The 27,185-nt window shown below is 34.9% G+C and overlaps 3 protein-coding genes across 4 annotated transcripts in view; 2 read left to right on the forward strand and 1 right to left on the reverse strand.

Annotated features, from left to right (window-relative positions):
* Positions 1 to 365, reverse strand: part of LOC135692545 (dipeptidyl peptidase 3) — a 22,211-nt gene extending 21,846 nt beyond the window's left edge. Inside the window, exon 1 of the mRNA XM_065210713.2 lies at positions 47 to 365. Within this exon, the coding sequence (XP_065066785.2) occupies positions 47 to 316 (270 nt within the window). The 5' untranslated portion in view covers positions 317 to 365. The remainder of the gene's footprint in view (positions 1 to 46) is intronic.
* Positions 339 to 11,907, forward strand: LOC135692657 (rRNA-processing protein FCF1 homolog). Its single transcript, XM_065210878.2, has 9 exons — positions 339 to 488; positions 6,948 to 7,015; positions 7,608 to 7,670; positions 8,367 to 8,515; positions 8,659 to 8,731; positions 9,142 to 9,229; positions 9,657 to 9,751; positions 10,313 to 10,347; positions 11,172 to 11,907. The coding sequence occupies exons 1-9, from the start codon at positions 486 to 488 to the stop codon at positions 11,183 to 11,185; spliced, it is 588 nt and encodes a 195-aa protein (XP_065066950.2). The 5' UTR covers positions 339 to 485; the 3' UTR covers positions 11,186 to 11,907.
* A 217-nt stretch (positions 11,908 to 12,124) lies between these two features.
* The window catches only part of LOC135692494 (exportin-5), a 30,924-nt gene continuing 15,863 nt past the window's right edge, over positions 12,125 to 27,185 (forward strand). Inside the window, exons 1-20 of one of the 2 annotated variants that reach the window (XM_065210640.2) lie at positions 12,125 to 13,142; positions 14,829 to 14,953; positions 16,014 to 16,086; positions 16,433 to 16,561; positions 17,009 to 17,197; positions 17,549 to 17,740; positions 18,568 to 18,644; positions 18,853 to 18,955; positions 19,555 to 19,641; positions 20,196 to 20,321; positions 20,960 to 21,050; positions 21,519 to 21,638; positions 22,340 to 22,410; positions 22,876 to 22,977; positions 23,389 to 23,484; positions 23,641 to 23,760; positions 24,700 to 24,803; positions 25,102 to 25,191; positions 25,601 to 25,665; positions 26,236 to 26,261. In XM_065210640.2, the coding sequence (XP_065066712.2) occupies positions 13,038 to 13,142; positions 14,829 to 14,953; positions 16,014 to 16,086; positions 16,433 to 16,561; positions 17,009 to 17,197; positions 17,549 to 17,740; positions 18,568 to 18,644; positions 18,853 to 18,955; positions 19,555 to 19,641; positions 20,196 to 20,321; positions 20,960 to 21,050; positions 21,519 to 21,638; positions 22,340 to 22,410; positions 22,876 to 22,977; positions 23,389 to 23,484; positions 23,641 to 23,760; positions 24,700 to 24,803; positions 25,102 to 25,191; positions 25,601 to 25,665; positions 26,236 to 26,261 (2,091 nt within the window). In that variant the 5' untranslated portion in view covers positions 12,125 to 13,037. The remainder of the gene's footprint in view (positions 13,143 to 14,828; positions 14,954 to 16,013; positions 16,087 to 16,432; positions 16,562 to 17,008; positions 17,198 to 17,548; positions 17,741 to 18,567; positions 18,645 to 18,852; positions 18,956 to 19,554; positions 19,642 to 20,195; positions 20,322 to 20,959; positions 21,051 to 21,518; positions 21,639 to 22,339; positions 22,411 to 22,875; positions 22,978 to 23,388; positions 23,485 to 23,640; positions 23,761 to 24,699; positions 24,804 to 25,101; positions 25,192 to 25,600; positions 25,666 to 26,235; positions 26,262 to 27,185) is intronic. The other variant, XM_065210649.2, reaches the window with a different exon arrangement.

Consider the following 27,185-nt stretch of genomic DNA (forward strand, 5'->3'; position numbering starts at 1 on the left):
ATTTATAGGGTATTTACAAATGATGATCAAACTTCTGCAAGCAGACCTGAAAATCATCATCAGTGATCCTCTTATCTGCCTCTTGTGCTGCTTTTTTCAATGACTCGATGTTTTGTTCAGCAAAGAGTCTTTGAAATAAAAGGAAGATTGGCACTGATTCGCATGAAGTTTGTAATAGCACTATGAGACCTCCTTCGTAAGCAGCTTGGGAAAGGAAATGAGCGTATTTTTTCTCTTGATCTTCCAATGCATCAAATGCTCCTTTGCACTCTAAGTTGAATACTGGAGTAGTATTTGGAATTGTAAATTCTGCCATTGCTCAGCCGTAGGATAACAATCCACCCTATCAGCAAAATGAGTCACTCTTTATGGATTGGTCTCGTTCTCAAGTAGAGACTCGTGGAATTAATTATACAATATGGCAACACGAGACCAAGAAAGCAGAGTAAAATAGTGAGGAAAAGAACCATTAAATCTTTTTAATTATGGTAAGATTACTTTGATTATATTTCTTGCAAATTCCTTCTGAAACTCAATCGATTCAGCATAGGTTGTTTTATTGAGGGAAAAAGATTGAAAAAGGCTAGTTTCAGGTAGGTTTTTTGTAGAAAAAATGGGACAATATTAATATATGTTTTAGAAAGAGTGATTGTAGTGCTGAAAAAGACCCAGGTTTGTGCAAAAACACATTCAAGTCCTAATAGTATGGATATCCATCCTCAGTGGCGAAGCTGGCCTTAAGTCAATGGTCATGCTTTGTATGGGAGAGAAAGGGGATGGGGGTCTGGGGGCATAGCCCCCAGGAAAATTGCACACAACCACACCCCATAGATGCTCGGAAAAGGGGGTAACGCCCTTTTTAGTATATTGAATCAAATAGCTCTTGTTTAGATCGCAATCAATGATGTCAAGGACTTCAACATCTAAATGTTGTGTTTTGGAAATATCTTTGGGACAATGCATTTGAAAACCCCCAACAAACACTACTGATCATACTGGAAAAACATTGCAGATGAGAGAATATTATATCTACAAATATTTTTCAAAATCTAAACTTTTGATAAATCAGCTTATTCAAATCAGCAAGGGTTAAGGAATATCCATTCTCTTACTATTAATTATTGACACTTTTGATGATGTTTCTGAATTAAGATGAATTAGGCAAGATAAGCCCTCAGTGATAGGTAGGCCCTCCCTTGTTTATGATACAGGGAATTGTGGGATGCTTGTTTCTTGGTTCAGAATTTTATACTTAGCTTCAATTTTATAAGCTTAATTTTTACATATCTAAAACAAATGTATCAAGGATAGTACTGTTTAGCATATACAAAAAGTTTTGACCCCTGTATTTAAGGTGTAACATGCCATAAACATCAACAAGTTAAGTCCAAGCCCAACATCAAGGGCTTTCCTATAACTTTGGTCTTCCATGTTTAAGAAACCCCATAGTTTTCCTGGCAACCGAAAGCCCTGGGGAAATCAAACTGCACTGAGAAGGTTGGCTGTGTGGAAACTATATAGTGTGATTAAAAATCATTTCTAAATTCTATCCATCAGCAAATTATAGTCAAATATCCAATAACAGGCAAGTTCCAGAGTACAATTCAATTATCAGCATCAAGTCATGGTGTAATATTGAATAACAGGCAAATTACAGGGATACAATACATTTGCATTGCATAGGGTACAATGCAAATTACATACATGTATTAACAAAAGTTATAGAGTAATATTGAATAAACAAGCAAATTTAAGGGTACAATTTCATTTATCAACAAAAGTTATGGTGTAATATTGAATAAACAAGGAAATATAAGAGTACAATTTCATTTATCAAAAAAAGAGTTGGTGTAATATTGAATGCAGGCAAATTTCAGGGTACCATTTCATTTATCAGCAACAAGTTATGGTGTAATATTAAATAACAGGCAAATTTCAGGGTACAAGTTCGTCCATCAGCAAAAAGTTATGGTATGATCAGCATCGTAGTGGTAGGATTCTTCATCGATAAGGGTCGGCCTTTGGTTTTCAATTACAATTTTGGTTTTCAATTACAATTTTGGTTTACAATTACCTTGCTCAGCCACACGCAAGTGATCCCTGTAGCAGTTAATAAACAATATATCTCTCGGAAATAGCTTCGATTGAATTTCCCCACTCCCTTGCAGCAATGTTTCTCAGCTCACAAGTAGACCTTAGATACTTCATGTATGGGAGATTTAGGTCGGTCATGCTGAAAAAAATGAGCATGACTTGGGGTCCAAAACGGGCCAAGATAGCATGCGCAAGATAGAATTCAGCCAATCAAATCAGTGCTAGGTTTATGATTATAATGACGAGGTCATGCTATTCCAAATGAGCATGACTTACTGCAGGGATACCAACTGAAAAGTCATTGAAACTCAGCCGACTCACAGGAGCGGTTGGGCTCTCTGAGGAAAGAAACCCTATGGCAGGTCATGCTCTCCAGAATGAGCATGACTAACCACAAGGGACCAAGGTAGGGAAGGGCAGTGAAATAATAAGAATCAACTGGACGAATGGAGTTTTGAGGGTACTTTTTCAATAAAGAAAAGTTTTAATCATTATAATAAATGTCTTTAGCTCTGAAAATTTTTAGTCATGCTCAGCATGACCAGCATGACCGCTAGCTTCGCCACTGTCCATCCTTTCTAATTCAATCTTTGTAAAATGACCTCTGGTAGTTTTTTTCCATTATTTAGTTGTGTTTTGAAAGAAGTTCGATACCTTTTTAAATTTGTTGTGAGATTACCATCAATGGCAGACATAAATTTTTGCAAGCAGAATATTTTCCCATGCAGACCATACTCTTCAGTCTCAAAAATTCAGATTACTTTCTTCATCTCATCATTGTAGTCATACACTGATAGTTGTCTGGAGCAGCTTTTCACAAGTGCACGGTTTTTTCCCAATCTGCCAGGTGTGGCAGTCAGGGGCGTCACTTCATACTTTTTGTTGTTGGAGGGGGGGGGGGGGGTTGCACATTTGCCCTCCAGAAAAAATTTTGCCCTGGCAAAAGTTTGAAATGTTGGGAACTGGCCTTCAGTTCCTGTAACACTAAAATGCTTCTTTAGGTAGGTTTTTCCCACTTAGTTCCTTGCTCAGTGTGTCCACAAGTTCACCAATGTGTTTGCCTAACCTTGGGGAGAGGAGTAAGAGAAAGTTTTTTGAAGAGGGAGGCAACCCTCCATCCTGGATTCAAAGAGCATGCGCTGTTTTTTACAGCACACTTTTGATATACACACTAGTATTTCACAAGATGAAGGTATCAAAACTTCCCTCAATGTCATCAAAAATCATTATGGGGAAACTACCCTGCTGCATATAAAATTCAACAGAAAGTGATTTCTATTTTTTAAACATAATTATACAGTCCTTTTCGTTTAGCGCGTGCGATCGCACCCGCACACGCCTGCACACGCGCAAGTTAAATTGCGCGTGCTTTTGACCACACGCGCAAACAGGTGTTTTTGCAGTTTTCTGTTAAAGGCTCCAGCCAAATTTTGCACTTGCATTTTATTGGCAATTTTTATAAAGAAGTTGAGCCTGCTGATCACGAATTCGTTATTTGTTTTTTTATATTTCTTTACAGTTTGTGAGATATAAGCTCTTGCATTTCGATAATTTAATTGAATTAACCGACAAAAATTTTTGGTTTGGTGACACTGTGACGCAATTTTGACGTCACAGTGTATTTCGGATAGTCTCGCCTCAAACCGAATCGAACGACGGTGATTCGCAAATTGAACACTGCAAGTGATGGTACTTTCAGTTCTGTTCCACCGGCTTTTAGTTTAAGCATTTCAGACACCAATTCTGAAGCCTTTAGTTGTTCATCGTTTCTGGAGAACAACTGAAGTGACAATTTCGATTAATTATACGCGAGGGAAGAGCTGGAACAGGAACTGGAACTGGATGCAGTTATCAACACGTGACCATGAGTCCTTCACGCTTCGGTGGAAGATATACGAAATTCATGGCGAACGAGAGCCGCACATTGTGACGTCAGAATGTCACCAAACTGATTCGGCTTTTGTCGTTTTTTTCTCGGAAAGGTGCAACTTTAAAGCCTTACAACTTCTAAACTAATTGGAATTTTTCAAAAACAATGACTTTGTCATAATACACTCACCAGATGCTAACTTTTAAGTCATTAAAAAAATTTTTTTTTGCTGGAGAGGCCCTTTAACATCAATTTCCCATCGTCTCATGATTGTTTATCCTTTCCCTTGTTACTTGATTCGCACTTTTGACCACAATATGATTTTTCCAATTTTCGGAAGTGATGTTTGGCTTTTGACTGAGTGCTCCATTCAACTTAGCGTCTCGTCTTTCAGCTAAGTCGCCATTAGCATGTTAAGTGTAATAACTGTTTTCCTGTCAAAACGTAATTAGGCCCTGAAAGCAAGTAGCTGTTGGAAACAATTTTTACTTGCTCTTGTAACTTTGGAGAGTTACGACGACTTTTAAAAGATGGCTGCTAAGGGCAACAAAATCTGTTATGTATTGATTAATTGAGTTTTGCTCTTGCACGTATTCGAGTGGCTTTTTCCTTCTTGCTCCTTTTACCAATTTTATCAGGTTTGTACTTCAAATTTTCTTACAAGTGCGATCGCACGCGCAAATTTGTTTACATGTGCGATTTGCCACACATGCGTAATTTTGCTCACGAAAAGGACTGATTATATTGCCTTTACAACCTCTTTTTATAAGAACAATTTTTTAAGAACACGAGCTTCAAAATTTGTCAAAAGTTGAGAACAAATTAAGAACAAGCTGAGGCTGAGTTACTGTAAAATGTAACTTTGAACAATGTTTCATCTCAAAAACAAAGAGCTTTTTGCCATCTTGGGATGCTTCTTCGGTGAATATTCAAACATGGAGGCAAATGAAGGTTTTCTCACGCACTTTGTTGGCAAATGAGGCCTGGACAAGCAAAAAGATAGCAATCGCACTCCTTATACCCTATAAATTTAAGAACAAATTAAGAACAATTCACCCTCAGATTTTTGAAAAAGATAAAAACATCCAGCTTGAACTTCAATTTACTGGCTCTTATAAAGAAGTGTGCAATGGTAAATTTTATTTTATTAAATGCACCGCAATGGGGAAACCCTTTGCCCCAAATTATGCCAACATATTCATGACAACAATAGAACAACATATCTTGAAGGTGTGAGTTTTGGTGTGAAGCACTACACTGACCTTGCACCTTTCTCTGCCATACTCTGCAGTCTAGGTTTGATCCAATGTTGCTCACTAGGAAATATACAGAGCTAATTCAAAGTTTTGTCCAATTTCTATATACCATATCAAATACTTACAAACCTATAAATACAGCAAGAAAATAAGAAGATTTTACCCATATTAGATGGCAGATAAATTTTATGAATTGAATGGTATGTATGGTGTGAATAAATGGAAGATAGGCCAGATATGTCCTTAAACAGACACCAGCAATGCAATTTATCAAGAATGACTCATTTTTGGAGTTCGGTTGGGAGAATGCTGTCTCTTTAAGAATGTTGAGCTCCAAGCTAAGATAATTTGGAATTTAAATAGCACCAAGACAGGTTCTAGTGGCTCTTTAAGAGCTACTGATGCATCACAATTCTTTCAACTTTTGTCAATAAGTAGCTCCAAATAAAATTTTGGTAGACTTCATGAATAACCAAAAACATGTGTGCTTGTGTAGCAATTTGTGATTATGTCATGAACTCTTAAGTCTTAAATTATTCTCAATGAATTTTGACACAAATGAAAGTTTTGTGAAACTCAGCTGGAATGGGAATTTCCTGCACCTAACTGGCCTTCCTGCAGAATTTATCAACTTGTATCTTCATACACCTTAAGAATGGTGTCATGTTAAGGGAGCTATTAACAGCCACTCCAAGATATTTGTATTCTTTGGTTACAGAGATCTTGTTAACCAGGGGTAAAATCTAAATTTTTTTAGTTTTTTATGGATGGAAGAATAAGGAATAACATGCCTTGCCCGGAAAGGCGCTCGATCGACCGCGCACGCCTAGAGCGCACCCAAAAGAAGCCTTGGAGAGCGATTTATAGAGCCCCTCAAAACGTAAAAACAATTTTACCACGGAGCAAAATAATTTCTTGGCCTTTGTCTAATAAACTTGATCAAGCATAAAGTATCTTCCCAATAGAACGCAATATTATGATTTGTGTCAGATTTCCACTTGAGAAAAAAATTCAGTAAATTCAACGTTGGGTTTTCGATACCATTTTTAATCTAATAACCCTCTAATAACCACCAAGGACACAGGTCATCAAGCGTATTCTCCGGCAGATTTATTTGATTTTCGAGCAAGCGTTAATCTTCTGTTAAAGTATTATTTTCTGTTTTTTCTTAATAATTTAGAATCACCTTTGCAAATCAGAGATCATATTTCCGTCCAATTTACTGCATTGCTTTTCAGTTTTCATTTGCTTTCGCGAGTAGTAGATGTTCTAGTGTCTCTTATAGAATGGATAGCATAAAAATGGAAATAAAGTTAATGTTTGACTTAAAGCCATGCGTTTTCCTATATTTCTATATTTGCATTAACATAGTGTTTGCTGCATGTTTTGTTATTTCATACTATGGTGCTTTTTGGTATCACCATTGAATTTCTTATTTAACGCTCTTCCAAAGCTTTCGATATGAAGCTCTCAATCTTCCAAACCTCTTGAAGGATGCTCTCAAGGATATTATATTTAAAGGTGCGAAAAGAGCACCTAGAGTTTATAAGGGGCTCTTTTTATTGAGCACCTTCATTTTGCTTAGAGCAAGGCCTGGAATAAAGTATTTTTCCATGCAGCCTCAAAAAAGATTTCCAAAATCATCTTAACATTGCTAGTTCCCCAGTTAGAGATTCAATATTATTTACCCTGCTCTGTTCTTTTGCTGATGCAGCTTATTGTTTCAGGGAAAGACAAAAAGTGGTAAGAGATTTGCTTCGGTTAAACGCATCATCAGTCCAAAAGATGCTAGAATGTAAGGATTGCTTTTTTTCATCATTTCAATAAAGTATGTCTCCTAAGAAGTGTTTATTGGTCTAGCAGCACTGTTCAAGTCCTACTCACAACTCTCATTGGATTGTTAAATCCTAAAGACAATTTTCCATATAATTAGTATATAAGCTTTAGTGTTAATAAAGAAAAAAATAGTAGTGGAAATTTACTCAATGGAAAATGATATTGAAATACATAGGCACACTGACATTTTTGTCATCTGTATACTTATGGCCAATATATGTCAATTATGAATGTCAAATGACAAAGAATTAAAGATTTTTGTGATGACAAAAGTGACTTTTCTAAACGCTGCCATTTAAGGGCTTTTTTGCCTGATGCTTTGACTCTTTTTTTGTATTTTGTTGTCAAATTTGAGGCATTAACTTCACTAATTTGATGGTTATATCACCCCTGGACTACAACACTAGGTAGCATCATGCATCTTGTTAGAATTCGTAAGAATTTTTACATTATTGTCTATAATGCAGGAAATAATGATATAAATTTCAATGAATTCCAAATTTTTTATGTTATGAGGTTTCTGCAAATTTATTTGTAAATATCATCTTTAGCAAAAAAGAAGAAAAGGAGAAAAAAGAAACTAAAAAGAAGGATGAAGATGAAATAAGAAATGTGTAAGTACCTATGTTAGAAATGTTAAATATTTACATATTTTTTCTACTGCTAAGAGTTTTTCTTGGTAACATTTTGTTGACTTTAGGCTGTCTCAACTTTTAAAAATGAATGGACTAGATTGCCACAAAAATTTTCATATTTTGTTAAAATCCTTCCCTTTTTAGAAATATTTTTAATCAGAGCTAGCTATGAGTTAAAGCCTTTATTTAAATTCAGCTCTCCAATGAGTTCCTGATCAATATGTCAATATTTTTACATATAAATGTTGGAATATAGAATTATTAAATTTTTAATCAGGGTACTAATTTTGAAAGTTAACTTCATTTATTTAGCTTAGAGTTTTATTTGACACTTCTATTTATATAAGTTTCTAAGTTAGTTCAATAATATGAGCATTTTGCCATTCTATGTTAAATTTTATGAGAAACCACTCCACTGTTTCTCAATTTATTAGAAAATTTTACCTGAAAATTTTGGGATAAATTTCAGGTCTACAGATACATGAAGGCTTTGTTTTATTTGAGTGAACTTTTGTTGCCAGACAATTTTACCTGGTTTCATTTTCACCTTTAGTTTCATTCATAAAGGGCTAGTGTAGACATGCAAAATCTTGCCTTTTAGCTTTTTACTTTTCTATGAAAATTTTGAGATTAGAATTTATAATTACATTGTATTTGAAACTTTTTATATTCCAGGGCTCAGAACTCATCAGCTTTGTTTTTCCAATACAACACACAGCTTGGCCCTCCTTACCATGTACTGATTGACACAAATTTTATAAACTTCTCAATCAAGAACAAACTGGATGTTATGCAGTCATTAATGGACTGTCTGTATGCCAAATGTAAGTATCATTTTTTAAAATTTGTTCATAGATGTTTATAAAGTTGTTCTGTTTGGTGAAATGCTAACTGGGTTATTCATTTTGATATTGCTCATTATTTTAAGCTTGAAAAATCTCACCATTGTTACTATTAAAAATTTCAGGCACACCATACATTACAGACTGTGTAATGGCAGAATTGGAGAAGCTAGGACTGAAATATAGGCTAGCCTTAAAGTGAGTGCTTGTTTTTAATTATTTAAATATTATGATTGGAAAAGGTGACAAATTTATCTTCTCTAAGAACTGGAGAGTTACATACTTTATGTATAAATAACTTTCAAATTTTTGTTAAGATAACATAAATTATCTTAACAACTTCATATTTAGGGCTTCTTTAAAGATCGTATTATCCTTCACATTTCACCTACAAATGGCAGTGTCGATTTTGCCAGTCACTATTTCTGTTTTACTATCATATGTGCTTTTTCTTGCCTGCTACATTACAGGGTTTTTCTGTTCTCTCTTTAGGTTCTCACACAGGGTATATCTTTCCCAAGACTTTCTACTCCCTTGCACAAACCAGCTTTTGGCCCTGTTTTCCCTCCATCAAAACGGTATAATCATAGTCTGTTTGCCTTCTTCAGAATAGCTAAAGACCCAAGATTTGAGCGCCTTCCTTGTATGCACAAAGGCACTTATGCGGATGACTGTTTGGTTAACAGAGTTACGCAGGTAAGTATCATTTTCTTAGGAGAATAAGCTTCATAGACTAAGACATGAAATCAGTGTTCTATCGTTTTATTCTAAGTTCTAATTCCTTCTCAAATTTCACTTTTCTCAAGCTCGTTTCCGTTACACTGAACTCTTCCAAATGGCATTTGACTGGTCTATTCTTTGACTTGAGTTTTTCAAGAGAAAGTTGAACTTAGAAAAAGACTTGAGCATTTTGTGCAGCTCTTTGAAAACTGAACAACTAGGCCCAGGGTACGATTGCAGTTAAAGATTGGAGCAAGAAATGATTGTCACTGCAAAAGATGACCAGTTACTAACGGAATGGAACCAATTTGCTTGAGATAAAGTTTTATACCATGTTTATTTGTTTAAAATAATCTCTTCAACCCGTCTTTTCGATTGACTATGAATCTGAACTCATTTTTAGCATAAGTGCTATATTGTCGCGACGTGTGATAGAGATCTGAAGAGGAGAATTCGCAAGATTCCAGGGGTACCTATAATGCATATATCACAACGAAGGTATATACTTTTTCGATAACCAAAATGTATGACCCTTAGATTCTTTCTGTTGTTTCATCTTGTAATCTATCGAGTTATTTTGTTTTTGAACACTTTGTGGAAAACTCTTTTAGCACTTTACAAGATTTAAGAATTGAATGTTAACCTATCAGCTCAGCTCGCGTCAGTTCCTCTTGCCTTTTTGCTACTGTATCTATGATGTTCTGTTTGTCAATACAGTTGTTGGACTCTTTGGCGACTATGATATATTTCCCTTATTTATGGTTGTATTCAGTGATTCTTCCAAGGGTAGCCTCTCATTTTTTGTCGATTTCGATGTTTTATTGACTTTATCACTTTCCTTTCTTGTGTTATTGCTGGTAGTGGAAAACGTGCAATGTCAGGTTGTCTTCCTTTGTTCACAACCTCTTGAAATCTTACTTACATTTTATTTACATGCAAGTTTCGAGTATTTTTTCTAAAGCGTCTTACTCATTCTCTTAACATCACTTTATCTCTGTTGATTCAATAGTAATTTGAATTTTTTGCCACCATTTGCACCAATCTGCTTTCATCTTCCAGGTACACCATTGAAAGGATGCCAGATGCATTTGGAGGTCTGTATTGCCTGAAATTTCTTCGAACGTATAATAACAGCATTTTGATAAACCAGACTGCTTGTTCATGGAATCTTGCTTTCTTTTAAAGAAACCTTTCTCTTTTGAATCTATCCTAAAGTGCATTCAATGCCCGATTATTCGAGGGCTATGAATTGAAATCTTTCTGAATTCGAACAAAACATTTTTTCCTTCTTAGTTTTGCTCTTAAGACCAACATTTTATATTTCGAGAAAACATTTGAATCATTTTTCAATATTGGTCTTTTGCCCAACGAGTAAAATGTTTTTTCGCTATTTCAATATATCGAGGCTTCATTTTGTCGTCTGATTCTTCTTCGTTGCTTCTTTTGTTTGTACATTACTCTAAAGTTGGTTGTTAGGATTAGCTAGTGACTGCCAATGCTCGAGTCAAAGGTACCGAATATTACCCTAAACACTGAACTGAAGAAAATATCAAAAGGGTTGTCGAATGCACCGAGCATTTCTCCGAACATCGATCATGCTTAAGATTTTAAAAATCGCCCCTTTAAGGAAGCATAGGAGGTTGTTTACTGGCATACTGTGGATTTCTAAGAACTGATGATATAGAAGTAGCCAAACTTCAGATATAGAAGTAGCAATTTTTGGAAGATGATGAAAGACGTTACAGGAAACGAAATAAAACCACAAACTGGGTACATGTTGGTACCTGGGGAATGAACCGAACAAAACGAGCTGGTCAGACGTACCAAACTTTTCACCCAGAATCTATGTTGCGGGTTGTTCGGTTTAGTAGGTGTCGTATGATAATTTTTTTCCTAAAACATTGTTATTTGTTTTTAGCCCCGAGGCAGTGAATGAAGATTTCTTTGAGCATGAATCGTGCAAATTTTCAAGCAGCCGAAGTTCCTTTACTGCAGAGAGATCCATCTGTTTTGTTTCTTTTACGGACCCTGGCTATTGTCCAGAAGTCGCCAAGTTTATTCTGAATCCATCGACTATAAAAGCGGACAATTTTCAGGCACAATGCAGTGTATCTAAGTAAAGTACAATGAAGAACTTAACAGATAACAATATTGAACTTTCTACGACCATTTTCATGCATTGAGCTTTTATTTTTCTTTATTTTTGACTTATGATGTTCCCTTCCCTTTCAATGAATTCCTTTACTCATAATGCACCAAGTCTGAGAAGGAAATATTTAAGTTTTTAGCTTTAAACCCGGGTGGATTTCACCCTTTGATAGAAACTTTTGCCATGAACACTTTTTTGAAATCTATACAACAGGGTAAAATTTATAAATAGAGCAACAGAAAAGCTAGATGGCTATCAGTTGAATTAGCTTCTCGTAATCTTTTTAGGTTTTAGTTAATTTCAGCTTGAGGTCTGTCGTTCTCGTCTGGTATATAATAAACATATAGTAAAGAATATTTCTTGAGGTTTGTGTTGCAGCTCAGTTCATTTGTTTTTAATGGCATTAAAAGTATGCTTGTGTAAGAATTTTATTTGCTTCCCGCGTAAAGTTCAAATAATGTCCAAAATTTATTTTCCAACTTACTTATTAATATAGTAACCAAAACATGCTTTACAATTTGAACTAAAGCCACGGGCTTTTGATGTACGTATATGACATATTGGTAAACTAGTCGCATATTTACAAGGACTTTTTTTTCGACTATGAAATGGATCCAAATGTTCGAAATTTGATTATTCGAGAGCAACATCATATGGCAAGGACAGGCCTAAAGGGAATTATCCAAGTATTTAAACGAATTTCAGTTTTTTTGGTTGATCCTCACTCCAATTGTTTTATCCACATGCCAGGGAATCGAAAGCAAACTTTAAAGTGCGGGGGACAAAATACACATCTCGCATAATATGTGGGGATATTAATGTAGTTCTAGCTCGGGGACTTGAGGAAATCAGCAATAGTGCATAAAATTGTCATTTTCGTTGATTTCGGCTGTAAAAAATAAATATTATACCTCCACTCACGCAGGTATTCGGACAGTTTCGAATTTAGTTGTGAACCTGTCACAATTTTTTTTACAAAACTAAAAGGCAATTTTCACGGAAACCCCTCTATCAATCTCTTCAAAACTATTTTTGAAGTTTGTTTGGCCGTTGAACTATTTGTTAGTCCAAAAATTTATTTTATCGATAAGCCAGCACAGGCTGTGAGGGTTTTTAATTATTGGAAGCACAAAGACTGATTCTTTCGATATATGCAACAAGTTCTTTGGCGCAAATTTTTCCTTTGCAAGAACGATTAGTAGGAACTGCTTAAATTTTACCAAATGCTATGCTTATTTACAATCGATTGGTGGCATATCTATGCAAATAATTTTTCCCAAATGAAAGTAAACATGTTCTTTTCTCTCTTTTCGAAAATATAAGTGTCTCAAGAACGAGTTCGTAAACAAGTACCACCTGACTTTTCTTACCATCTGACTTTGCTATTCTTCGAATATTTGTTATCAGTTGATTTCAGCACCTTGCTGCAATTCTAACTACACCGTACCTGGATGTTAAATGTGACTCGGACTTTTAGAAGTCTTTATAACGTAATTTTGGCGTTTAAAATGCCCGGTAAAGTTTTTTGTTTCATCTTACCAGGTATTTTCTGTTTTTCCTGAGAATTTGCGTTATTTAAGCCTCGTATCACACATACCATGGCGACGATGAAACAGATAAGAGGCTGGCTAGAAAATGGCGGACGTGCTTGAAAGTTCCGCTGTGGAGCGCGTGGTTAGAGCAATAGAAAAAATTCTTTCTGTAGATTCAAGTCAGCAAGAAAGGAAAGCTGCACATGAAGTAATGCTTATATCTTTTTTATCGTAAAGCCGAAATTCACATGATGTTTATTTTCCAAATATAGTGTAGTTTTCATTTTCTAGGTAAATTTTCACTTCATATTCAAGCCTGAAAAGTGATCACTGTTTGCTTGAAGTTCGGGTAGTAATGTGTGCATGCCTAATAGCAGGAGTAATGTGGCCAGTCTGAAAATGCTTGAACTCCTTCTACGTCTCTATCTTAACTTCCCCAGTTACGTTGGGGTCAACACTTCGTGAATTTCTAATAACAATAATAAGTTTTTTATTTTTTCACCTTCTGGCAAAACATGACTGAATTAAAAACCTACAACGACAAGCAATTTCGAGGTACATTTACCCAGTGCTGTAAAACAGCCTGGACTAGCCCGAAGACTAGCCCTTATGAATGTTTACCAAATAAACGGTAAGATTATTTAGAGAAGTAAGAATCAGTTGCCCATTTCCAGCCTTTTGAATTTGAAAAAAGCGTGCATTCATTGGTAGTTATGAGTTATCATGGGAATAACTCTCTCCCCTTCTGTTTTTCACATGTTTTATGCATTTACTGTTGGATGCTCATTTGAGTTTTTACCAAGCTATGCTAAAAAGAAGGTAACTTGTTAATGGCCCAGACGCGGATCTAGACCAGTTGCACAGGTTTCAAAAAATTGGTCAAATTTTAAGACCTATGTTTCTCTGTAAATCTTGAATTTTGATCTAAATTTCAATTGCAACAATTGCTGAATTTCTCCCTGACTGACTACAGTTGTTCTGCTTACATACTATATTGAACCCCCACAAGATTCCGACAGAGTTCCCAGCTTCCTAATTCATCTTCTCTCCCAAAGTATCAGAGGAATTCAAGATAGAGAAATTCAGTCACCACTCGAAGTAACAATTTAGAGTATGCTATCTACGGGCCAATATTGAAACAGGTGGCTATTATTTTCTGAAAACCTGTGAAAACTGGTGCCCATATGTTTCCCTTATGCGAAAAAACGGGTTAATTAAAAAGCATATTTGATATCAATATCCATAGCTCAAAAGTGTGGATGCTTTAAAACAAAATGATACAAAATGAAATACAGATGCAAATTTTTTTCTTGGAAAAATTCATGAAAATTAGAGTTGAAGTTGCAAGAAGAATATCAAAGGCCATGTTGATCGAAGTAAAATTGTGGCATTTTAGATAAAGTGTGGGCAAATTGATCACATTTAAAATTTGCTAACTCATTTACAACCAATAGCAATATTTATGGACCAATAACACACCGGGCTGTAATGGGGTAAAGCACCGAAACCGGTCAAAACTCAATGCTATGCTCGAAACGTCATTATTTATTTTAAAAAAAATTTTCCTGGTACAATTTATTACATTCATCTTTATTATGAATCAAACTAGTTGCCAGCGTGTTTAAATACAGTCAGGTCTTCAAAACAGCATTTCTCACCTAGCTAATAATAGGTCTAAATTTTCCAGTCCAAAATATGTTGAATCGCCAGGTTTCTACAGTTCTTTAGGGTGTTATTTGAGAGTATCAGTGGAGGTTTTCTAAATGTTTTATTTGGGGAATCCTTAGATGTTATTCCATCAAAGTTGAAAATAAAGATGTCTTTGTAGCATATTGCAGTCAACAAAAGGGTAATTTTTGGTATCTAAGTAAAATAAGATATATATTCACTATAGCTCATTGAATTTGTGAAGAAGGACTCCCCACATTCAGCTGCAATTGGACTTGCATTGTATGGAAACGAGTTGCATGATATTCAAGTAAGACATGTTGGATTACAGTTTGTTGAAGACTACATCAAGTGAGCATTGAAGTTACTTTTTATTTGTAATTTGTTTGAAGCTACTGTTTTTTTCATTCTGTTACATTGGATTTGGTTTGATGTAAAAAACTTTTTATATCATTAAGATAAAAGTTGAATATCATAGAAAGCTGAGATTTCCAAGTTCAGATTTGTTTTTATTATTCAGACTATCATGTACTCTGCCATTTATAGATAATGAGACTAGCATTTTCTCTGCATTTGTCAAATTTTTATGGTTAAATCATATGGTATGGTAAAGAAAAGAGAAATTCTTTTGCAGAATTTTATATATCACCATTATCAATTGATGGGCTTGGTAGGGTAATTATTCTATTGCTACTCCACCATTTATTTTCAGATTTAAGAAACATCACTCGCCTTGTTCGAAATTTAGGCACCTAAGATGACTTCTAAGCCCACTGCATGCCATTAGATATTTCATGCCCAATTTACTAAGGAAAGCATAACTTATCTCATTAAAACTCTTCTTTATATTTTTGGTTTGTCTGTGCTCACTGTTTGCAGGTAATACATTTATATGTTAAAGTTGGTTGTTTAGACTGTGTTATGTCAATCTGGGTGGCTGAGTTAATGACAAGGCTCAGCCAGAAAAATTGACTTTAAAACACATGATGTCAGAAATTTGAAATATTTTGGACAAGAAAACTAGTCATTATTTATTTTATTTGCCTCTGCCATCTTTCTTTTATACAATTTAGTGCTTTGAAGAAAATTTGAATTTTACTTGGAATGGTAATAAATAAGAGTGGGGGTCATGGTAGAGATGGTGCTCAAAAGAGCTTTTAGTGGTTGCAGAAGAAAGATATTAAAGATGAATAAAAAGTTTAATGACAAATCAAAGAAAAACTTAGAAGCCAAACCTTATTCAAATCATTTAAAGCTTAATTTCTCAAAAGCACTCTCCAAGATTATGACAGGACATGATTATGAAGGGGGAATGTTTTTGTTCAAACTATGAACGGTTATGATTATCAAGCTGTCAAATTATTGGATTGTTGCTACATTTTGGTAAATATGTTTTAATTTTCTTTTGCAGGCAAAGGTGGAACACAATTTCTAAAGATGAAAAAGAAACGTGGAAGAAAGAAGCAATGTTCCTTATAGAAACTGTAAGCATTCTTTTAAACTGTTACATCATAACTGCTTTTTGACAAATAAATTTGTAGCCACAGCTTTCAAGGGAAGATTTGATGATGATTTCAAGTGTTGAGACTATGCAAGTGTTAGCTGATTTTTCTTAAAATGGTACCACTCTTTAGTAAACCCAAGGAGGTGGGTAAACCTTAAGGTTCTTGTGATCTTTTGTTTCACTCTTCATCTGAAATTATAGCATTTCCTCTTTCATCTCCAGAAGTTTGATGTACTTAATTTGTAAAAAGACGATCTTCTTTGTTAATTGTAGTCACAAGAAGAACCATGAAACAATCCCCTTACAAGAAATTTTTGCTATTTCAGGCAAAGGTTGATGATGCAGGTCACATCAAAGAGGCAGTTGCAAGAGTTGTGGTAGAGGTTGCAAAAAGAGAGTTTCCTCAGAATTGGGAAATTTTTCTGCCACAGCTTGGAGAGCTCCAGACAAGAGGGGTATTTATAGACACAGTTCCTTTTTTAATTTAAATTTGGGCAAATGTATAACATTGATAATTGACTTTTATCTTGTTAAAATGATCTATTCTATGAACGTTGCCGTTGCCTGTTATCACGTTCTGCAGTATTATCACATTATCAGATTTGAGCTTTGCATATCCCTCTGCAATAGAACCTGTTTTTGCATCCATCTCTTTGAATCCATCGAACTATATATCCTCTCTCTCTTTCGCAATTTCGTCACTTTTCTTGTGAAAATATCATTTTAGATTAAAATATAGTGACTTCAATTCTATCTTTTCCTGGTTTTCAAACACGAAACTGGACGTTAAAACTTTTTGCGTTTGAATCATTAGATCATCATTCAATCTTGTATATAGTTTTTGTCATAATCGTCATCACGTTGTTCGTTCATTTAATTGATTTTGCAAAGCATTCTTGCAGCATGTTCAATTGGAGCTGACTCTGTTGGTCTTCCTACGGCTTGGTGAAGATGTGATTCTTACACTGGACCCTCACCTGCATGCCCAGCGGAGGAGGAACATTGAACAAGCCCTTAGCGAACGCATGCCCGAACTTTTCACCCTTTTCATTAATACGCTGCAAGAACATGTAGGGACATGGAGAAAGAATGTAAGGATTAAATTTTCACCACTTTTGAGTTGGACTTTTTGCACTTTCTTATGTTTTCTGTGCTTTATTCTCAAAAAGTTTAAGACATGGCAAGGTCTAAGTAAAAACATTTTTATATTTTTGGTTGATACTCACGCAGCTCTACTAGAATGTGTAGGTATCATAGATTTGTAGACACTGTTGTAATATTCTGAAGTGATAATGCAAGGTCTGTTATTTGTAGTTTTCTGTACTCAGTATTGGTTGGTTGTTTGTTTTCACTTGCCATGTAAGTAATAAAAATAAAGGTCCAACAAGAAGTGGTTCCATTAATGTGCTTGTTTACGAGAACCCTTACTTGTTTTTCAACAGCGGGAGGCAATGAGTCTACGCATAGCTGAAGCAACCTTGTTCACTTTGTCTGTCTACTTAACCCATGCTGCCATCGAACATATTTTCGCAAGCAATGCTGTGCTGCTTCAGATACTTTGTCAACTGCTCGACATGGAGGAGCTGAGAATGGCGGCAGCTGATTGCTTATTGGTATTGGTTGAAAGGAGACGGGTATTTATCGAACCATGCTCATTTTCACGTGTTAAAGCCTGAAATGCTTGCCAAATTTGCCAAATGTCTTGGAACACAAACAGCATTTTTGCTATTCTGAGTAGCCGTCTCCCTTGTCCTCTTTTCAAACAGAGTTTGATTGTTCTTCATAGAAATAAACTGCTCGAACCCTAACATGTATGTTAGAAAGTAAATGGCCGATTTCAAACATTGTTTCGGGAAGAAAGTGGGCAACTCAGCTATTTCTATAAGCGTGGATTGAAAAGAGATCGAAAATTTACTGAAATTGTTTAGCTGTTTCAAGTACTTATGGCAACCATTTCATCTACTGGGAAACTTAGCTTAGCTTATTAAAAAATTTGATCTTACATAGGGCCAAAAGTTTAATTTCCCTTTACAAAGAAAATGTGAAAAGATACTTTTGCCATACCTTAAACATACTAATGATGAAAAACGAAATATAGGATCAAAAAGCATCTGTTTTGGATTCTACGTTAATGACATTTTTTAACTGGTTATTGTATTATTCACAATAACGTAATTTTATTAAACATTTTTAAAATATTTTTATTCATGTATGGTGAAGTTTCCAAAACGGTTGTAGGGTGAACAAAACCATAGCTTTTTTTATTTTTATATGGTTACATCTCCTGCCTTTGATATAGTTCCGTCCGAAGTTTTACAAAGAAATAGGCCAGACTTACTTGGAGATTTTTTTCATGCAAAAATTAATTGTTTAGCAGTTGCTTTGTCGATTTTCGTTTATTAAGAAGTAAAAGGTGGAACAAAGTGCTACTTTACAGATTTGTTTTAATTCTTCATTGCAGGACCGAGTTGAGTATCGCAAGCCAATGCTAATACTGTTTTCTGATGATGCAATGAATCTTTTTGTTGAAGTTGCAAGGTTCGTGTAGAATATTTACCTCCTTTTTAGACATCCAATGTCGTAATGAGAAATATGGCTCACTTCATTGGTCTGTATTAAAATTCTGCATTGAGACCTTGATGGAATTTTCTAGCAGACCTTTTCTTCAAAGACCTTTTTTCAGAGCCTTTTATTGTTTCTATTTTGGTTAATGACCTCGAAGAACGCTTTCTCTCTTTTTATTAAGAAAAGCCTGTCTTGCTGGTGCTGAAGAAGAAGGATACAATTTCCTCAAAAAAATATGTGACGTCATCGTAGGCCTTGGGACCTGTCAGCTGGCCGACATATGGGTGAGTCCGTTTTTTAGACACGTTCGTACTGTAACATAACAATGGTTAAAGTGAATGTTTCATTTGTGCTTTGTTGCTGGTTTTGCTTCCTCTTGGTGCAATGACTTTGAAGGACATCAGTAGCCACGGGCTCCCACATATAGAAATTTTCTTAGAATGCCCTTTTTTGCCCTACTCTGTTTTCTCTAAACATTTCCTGCCAGAGGATCTGAGAATGTGCATCGGCAATACATCAAACATATCTATAGCATGTAACCCAATTAACTAGTAACTTTTGCGCGTCAGTTTTTGAAGAAAATGGACCACTTTCAACGCATTTAACCAGTCAGAAATTTCAACAGTCCCAGCTTCAATGTAATTTTTACTTCCTTTGGAAGGCAAATACATTTTGTCCAGACGTTTTTCTTACATATCACAAGTTGAACTGTTTACAAAGCAATTTATGAATTCAAAATTTTTATGGTGTTTTATGTAGAAGGCAGATTACCTTTACATTTCTTTTTCAAGAATTTAATAGAAGTAATTTCATCATCTGAGCCTACAGAAGAGTATTGCTATAGCCTTCTGTTGATCTCTTGAACACCGCCAAAATCTTTCAGGGACACGACAGAGGCATTACGGAACGGCCAGATACATTTGCAAAGTATTTAAAACTCATTATAGATATGGTCAACCACCCTAGCCAGGTAAGTGCTAAATTCATTTGCTTTTAAATGTCTTGTAATCTTTGTGCTGATGAGTAAGGCCTATTTTTCAAACATTGTTTTACTGGTACAAAGAGTGATTGCGGGAATAGTTTGTATGAGGTGTATTTTTTGTCAAGAAGAGCAAACAAAAATTTTCATTGCTACTATTTATTACATTAAAAGCATACCATTTTACTAGACGACACTAACTTTTTGCTACCAGCTAGAAGACCAACGAATTGCTCTTGAGGTTGTGTTATCTTTTATGTTTATTTATGTTTATTGTCCACAGTTTCCTTTCCTTTAATTTATCGGAGAATATCAATGAACTTTCCTTTTGTTAGAAACTTAAATGATCAAGGAAACTGTTGACCAATATTTAAAGCCAACAGTGACTTTATGCTTTCAATCACTAAAAGATATTTCTTTTTTAGATTAAACTGAATTAAACGCTTAATAAATATCACTTTGACATTGAATTATTGTATTTCATTAGATAATTGGAGTATTTCTAAATAAACCAAGAGTTCGATGTTTTTCCTTTTCTCCGGTAGGTCATTTGTCATAAAGCATGTTCCGTGTGCACAACATTCTTCAAACATGAACGAATCTCTGCTGATGAAACCTTCATAGAATCTATACCTTTCTTCATTCCAGCTTTCAGCGAGAAACTGCCAAAGGTATTTACCTCTATGTTTTTTGCTGTTTATTTTCAATCATTTTGATGTTAGCAGAAATTTTGACCATATATGCATAACACAAGTCTATTGTGATGTATTTGCCATTTCTAAAATGCTGTGTTTTCACACTGTAGTCAGTGTTACTCTTCTAGTCATCCTTCATGTTTCTTTCCTTTTAAATGAGGTTTTGGATGATGTAAAGCATGAAGGCCCGTTTAGGGCCAGATTTGGCAAAATATGAGATAGATTTTAGACGCGTTTTATCATTTTTAGTTCATGATATTTTCATTTACCCCTTTTTGCCTCGGCACTTTGGCTTTTTACCCCCAGCACCCCTCTCTCTCGACAGGTAGTAGTTTAGAGAACCTTGTAAGAATGCTTCATAGAAAACCTTTTTGCTAACCAGTTCCTGGAATAATAGAAGATAAATGCCTTTTAAAGATACACAATTTCTTTGGCTATAGAAAGGGGACAAAAGTTATGAGGTAAAAGGAAATTCAAAACTGCGTTTAAAATCTATATCATTTTGACCACCAACCATTGTCCTCTGCACTGATATTTGGTATCTGTTCTGTAATGCCTAAGAAATTGTATTCTATTCTCCAAGCTTTCTTTTAATTAAAAGCTGTGTTTTTCAGTTTGGTGGCCTCGATGATGACAATCATCCTTGCTGCAAGTTCTCGGTGATTGATCATGACTCTACCAACGAGTTCATGGAGTTTTATGCAAGTACGTCCTTTCAGTTATAATCTATTTTGTGTTGAGTACAAACTTTCAGATTACAAACAAATTTATTACTTACAAAGGAATGTAAAAAAAATCAAAGAAATCTTTGGGATTAAAAACTACAGTCAAGCCTGGATTTGAACTAAGGTGGTTAAAAAGACGATTCATTTTTCATAGATTTGTTTGGAATTTAGTTTTGCTCGTGAAAACACGCCATATGTAGCCGCACTCATTCTCTTGTAGCTATTGGTCACCAGTTTGCCAACTGAAATTCAGCATAGATTTTCGATTATTTTAGTGACAGTTAAAAAACCATTGTCTTTCACGAGCTGGGCTGGCTGATCGGCGTTTTAGAATTATTATCACTAGTAGCTCTTAGATTTTTTATAAAGTTACAATTTTGAATTCACAGACCATGATTGTGTCATCCCTCCATTGTGTTAATCTTGATTATTATACATTTACCGCCAGAATTACGCTGGTCACTCACAAGTAATCTGAAGGAGTGCACAAGTCTTTTTCCTGTTCATGCTTTTGAGCACGCTTGTCGAAAAGTGATGGAAGCGATTCAAAAGCCAGTTGATTTACAAGGTACACGAAATCTTTTACTTTTCATCTTAATCTCATATTTTGTGGTATTTAAGAAGGATAATTTTATTCATTGCACAAAACTTTTATACCGCCAAGGAAGTGGGCTGGTGTTTGTACAGCACATTTTTAAAGTAGTCTAATAGGGCTTCAGTAAAATGTTTTTGCTTACGGGAGTCTTTAGAAACACAATCTCTAGAAAAATGTCCACATTTTAAAAAAAATTGGTATATTCAAGTTTTAGCTCTTTTTTTACGATCGATGTTTGCAACGCCTCTTCCATTGTGCAAAATCAACACAAGAAGGCGCATTTCAGCTACTTGTTCGTGTTATCGTTATGTTGTGTTTGTAACTCAGGGAAAGTATGCATCGCTGTCTTCGTGTTATGTGATGTTTCGCAATGTTTCTTTGTTTTCGTGTCAAAAATGGTAGAATAATTTATTTCCAATGTTTTGATCAATAGATTAGGCATTAGCTGAAGAAGCCTTGATAGTGTCCTACAAATGGTCCGTCCTAAGAAGAATCAATAATCGTACAATAGCAATAGTGACTTAACTTCTAGAATAATAACCAAATTTTTTATAAAATTTCTTTAAAATGTGAGCAACTTTATGAAATTATCAATAAAAAATTTACCTTTGTGGGCTTGATTTTGGCATTAGTCAATACTTGGAATGCAGTCTTCAATTCGATTCTGTTTTTAGACTGTGTTCTTTGGGAGGCATTGTCCACACTTTTGGATGCAATACTGTCTCGTTTCTGGAGGACAAAACAGGTAAACATTCTGCTCCTGGTAGTTTATTCTTGCTTTTGAAGCTTTCTTTTTCATGGCAACTTTGAGGATATTCCTTGTATGAAATGGATGCCAGTAAGTTTTACAAGATTACTGGAAGCAGTCAAGCAGGAGACTTTCCAGTTAAGAAGATTTCTCGCCTGTAAGGAAATCTTTACTGTCTTCAGACCATACTCAGATTTATTTGGGGAGAACACCCTGTACAAACCCTTATTTAAATCAATTAAACAATGTTCTGTAGGGGGTCATTTCATAGTTTTTCAAATGCTTTTTATCCAAAATGAAATAAGGCCTCTGGGAACAAGTTTGGCCTCATCTTTGACATCGTATTCTACGCAGGCACTTATTGAAAAGCTTTAAATTTCCACCGCACCTATGTTTATTAAATCTATTGCCATAAAAGCTATTGCCTTGCTTGTTCTTTTGATCAAATCCAATTTATTTTAGTTTGAAGAAGCAATAGAGGTAATGGTAGAGCGCGAGAAAAACATCAACGTCGTTGCAGTGGCAAACGACATTTTGTTGTCGCTTATTCAGTTCCAGCCAAGTGTGAGTGAATTTGCAGTTTGACTTTCAACTAGTTGCCTCTACATCTGACTTTTTAATTTCTTCAAAACATTTAACATCCAGTGTCACATCACAGTTTAATGGCTTTATGGCAAATGGTTCTTCAACACGGCAAGTAGTTTTACAGAATAACTTTCTTTTTTGTCGTACCCCATTGTTTCCTTATATTCCCTTGTAACGCATGTTCCTGCATGAGTTATTGTTTTAAGACCAACTCAAATAGAAAAGTTTGCTCCTAGAGCTAAACCTTTATATTGCAAAGTATGGTCTAACGTTTATTTCGATTCTTGAAAGAGTTTTCTTAAATGAACAAGCCCATCATCATGGCAAAAACTGTTTCGTAAAGTATTCCTATTACAATTGCTAGTCTGAACCATTTCCAATCTTTTTTAGGTGCCTCAAATTGTGTCAAACGTTCTTCTATGTATACAAGCGTTCTTCCCATTTTTTAAAAAATCGCAGGTCCACCTGACAGCAACACTAGAAAAGGTAACCTGAGATTTAATATACTAACTATATGTTATACTTATTGTTCTAACTATATTTCTTTATTACCTTGGATTCTAAAAAACCAGTTCATCTTTCTGTGTTATATCTTCGCTGATCACATGCCAATATATTAATCTTCGATATTTTACTTTTTAGATTATGCTCACATTCAACAAATTTCCTTTAGAGGATTCAAACAAAGACGTCATAGCAGTTCGACGCCAAGCTACATGCTCTTTTATAAATTTATGTAAACAGGACTCCGATCATTTATTGGCAAGTCTGATTATTATCTCAAAAGTATTTCATCTCCTTGTAGATAGTAGATTATATAAAACATTTGCCTGCACTATTAGCATACTAAAAGGACTCTTAGTCAAAAGGAATGAAAACTTTTCTTACAACAGTCTAGATGAAAACTCGCAACGCGATTGAGGAGAATTTGACGACGATGAATTAAAAAGACTTTTCACGGTAAAGAAGAAGACTCCACTGTGTGATTATGTTTTCAAATAACCCCCTTTCGGATCTCCCCTTTATCCATTTATGGTCTTGCCTAAGTGTGTTTTCATCCCTTCTTGCTTCCATGCAAACTTCAAATAGATCTAGAAACACAGATGCTGTTTGTCGTTTTTTTTAATCGGGTCGCCATGTTCAATTTTCAGCAGACGCTTTAGTGAATGAAGTAGGCCAGTGGTTGTTGTTACTGATAAATCGACAAACATTGGATTATGTTGCACCGGTTTGGCCACCCCTACATCCAACAATGCCCAACAATGTCAAAAAATGTTGGGATTTGTTAGATGAAATGTTTCACTGGTGTGGCCGGGCTTAATATGATTAAGATTAAGATACGTAAAATAAAAAATTAGTACCGAAAGTTGGAAAGGATTTGAAGCCTACTTTCTATGATTTGATTTTTAGCTCATTGTATTTTGCACTGTGTTCAAGTTTCAAAATTTTGAACTCCACCTGGATCGAATTGTGCAGTATATATCGTGTGAGCTGTTCCTTGATTTATGTAAAGGGCCCTTTCAAAAGATTACGTTAGAATGAAATCTATCAATATCACTCCCAGAGTAACAATTTATTTCATGACTTCGTTTTGGTATACAATCAGCGTTACAACATGATGCCTGTTTTTTCTACGTCCTTAGTTCTACTGCAAATTTTTTATACTATTTTTATCAAATTTCGATTCCTCTTTTCTCATAGCCGTTCTTCGAATCATTTCATCAATTCGTATCGAAGCTTGAACAAGATGGTGTAGTGATTGTGGAAGAAACCAACACACTAACAGAAGGCCTTTTAGTTCTCAAGTTAGTTAAAGGCTTATAAATCTGTTGAAAAATTTAGCAAAGAACAGTTTTTTCGTATAGAGCTAATTTTGAAACGAAAGTCCCAGCGGCTATATGTTGAGCTGATAATGAACATAAAGCTTTTAAGGTCTTTTTTATGTCCTACTTGAAAATCATGTTGTAGTTGCTGATTCTTCAGATAGTTTTCTTAGGGAAACCCACCCTTAATCGTTATTTATCTCTCGTTTCTTAATGATGATATAAAAGGTATTAAGATATACAAGGTTCTCTTGTTAATGAAGGCTTTCTCTTTTTTCAGTAATGGTATGGCAACTGAAAAACGTCACCAGTACTTGTCTTTGCAAGTTTCAAAGCTAGATGAAATTATAAACGCTGCAGATTTTAAATTGTAAGCTTTTTGTTGTATTCAAAAGCACCAGCTATAAAGTTTTTATAACTATTTGATACAGAAAAATGTAGACATTTTGTTTATGTTAAGCAATAACTTGTACAGGATAGGTCTGTTTGCATTATTCAGATCTGCACTAGAATCAGGTAAGAGTCACGCCAAATGTTGCCAGCAAAGTTGTCCATTGAATGTAGAGGGTGGATTTAGACTAGATTTATTGAATAGTTTTCCACGGTTCGGTCCACAATTAAATGATAGAAACATATGTTGTGATTTTTAGTGTAGAATTAAGAGACTGTGACTCTGTACGAACCTTGTGAAAAAACATTTCCGAAATCTGGGAATTTTTTAATTCAATGAATGATTAATGTTGAATCGTTCTTAAACTTACGTGTAAATTCTTTTTTAGATCTTTGGTATCAACAGAAAACTTCGTGAAATATATTGGGCTGAGTGAATCACCGTGGGATAAAGGTAATTTTCTCTTTAAAATGCTGCTTTTTCAAACGCTTTTTTAAGTAAGCTTAGTTCAATTGGTATTTTACGATATTTAAGTCAAGACTTTAAAAAATAAGTTATTATTCTGTATAGATATAAGGCTCTTATTGTCTCTCAAGAAGTGATAGCTTTCTAAAAATATTCTCGAACTGCACGAAATATTTCTTATCTCTATTTTATAACTAAGCAATGAAGTTCATCTCCATTAAAAACAATCAAAACCTCAAAAAGCAATTATATTTGGAGGCAGTTTTTCTGGAAGGCGGCGTTTATTAACAAGAAACTTTGCAAAAATTCAAGCAACGGCAATGTAGAGGCTGTTCTTGGGGTTTATTCTAGCGGCTTTAGACCTGATTCAAGCAACCTTGCCAGAAACATTAATTTAACTTTCATAAGGGCACACTGAAACTTAATTTAACTTTTTTTCAACCTGTTTCGGCCCAACCGGCCCGGCCAAGGAAAGTGACATTGAAAGTAAGGCAGCCATGTAAAAAAGGTTGCATGTTGTTGTTGTTGATGAACTTACTTGTCTATTCTTTTTTTTAGCTGACTGTGCAGGACATCGTCGAGGGGTAAGTTCTCAGTGACATAGACGAAATCGAAAAACTGACTTTTTGCTGTATGTTAATTTAAGTTTAATTTCTTTATACTAAACATTTGTGAAGTCCCAGCTTTTTGGCATGATTTTAATGTCATAAATCAAAGGCTTCGTGGATTAATATTTCTGTTGTTATAGTCGAACAATGACATGATGTACGACGTGTAATTCTTAACCATGTGGATATAAATTTAAAAAATCTAAAAGTATAATTCTAAAAACGGAACTTTTTGACAACATCACTTCAGAACTCTATGGAACGAGCAAAAATCTAAAGCCATTGCCAAAAATATGAAACATCTGATCGTGAAGAATAAATCGCATACTTGTGAATGATACAAGACTGACTGGTTGTGTCAGGCTGTGATCAAAACATCTGATCGTTAAATCGACTGTTTACTAAGTTTATCAAAACAATGCTAGTGGCCAATATTTTCCCCTTCGTTTAAATTCATCCGTGTACTGAATGCCATTGTGTACCAATGTTTTTTTCATTCTTTCCATTCATAATTTCTTCCCTTCAATAAGCTTAAGTCACAACTTTTTGAAGACTAATCTTTGGTGCACGGAAATGAATATTAATTTCAAAAGTAACTTTGAGAAAGGCAAACATTTTTAGCTTTTATATGCCTTACAATATGTGCTTTTTCAACGCCAAAATATTGTCCGCAAATATTAGTTGTATTTTTATCTTATTCCATATTGTCCGGGACTGGAATAAACTGCTTTTTTATTACCAAGCTTCCCGGTGACCGATATCCGTTCAGGGGTGGGCACAAGAATTAACCTAAACAAATTCTATAATGCAAATGTCGAAGCTGAAATTTTTCATTTTCTCTCTTTTTCTACAATCTTATGTGCAATCAATCTTATTTTCTACAATCAAATCTTTGTACAA

The sequence above is a fragment of the Rhopilema esculentum genome, chromosome 10, assembly GCF_057945365.1.
Source record: "Rhopilema esculentum isolate cy_ngs chromosome 10, ASM5794536v1, whole genome shotgun sequence".
NCBI lineage: Eukaryota > Metazoa > Cnidaria > Scyphozoa > Rhizostomeae > Rhizostomatidae > Rhopilema > Rhopilema esculentum.

What these genes read in the sequence shown, in the direction of transcription:
- LOC135692657 (XM_065210878.2), top strand. An exon ending in GAAGATGAAATAAGAAATGT is followed by an intron (nt 7,671 to 8,366) that starts GTAAGTACCTAT and finishes TTTATATTCCAG; the next exon opens with GGCTCAGAACTCATCAGCTT. An exon ending in ATGCATATATCACAACGAAG is followed by an intron (nt 9,752 to 10,312) that starts GTATATACTTTT and finishes TTCATCTTCCAG; the next exon opens with GTACACCATTGAAAGGATGC.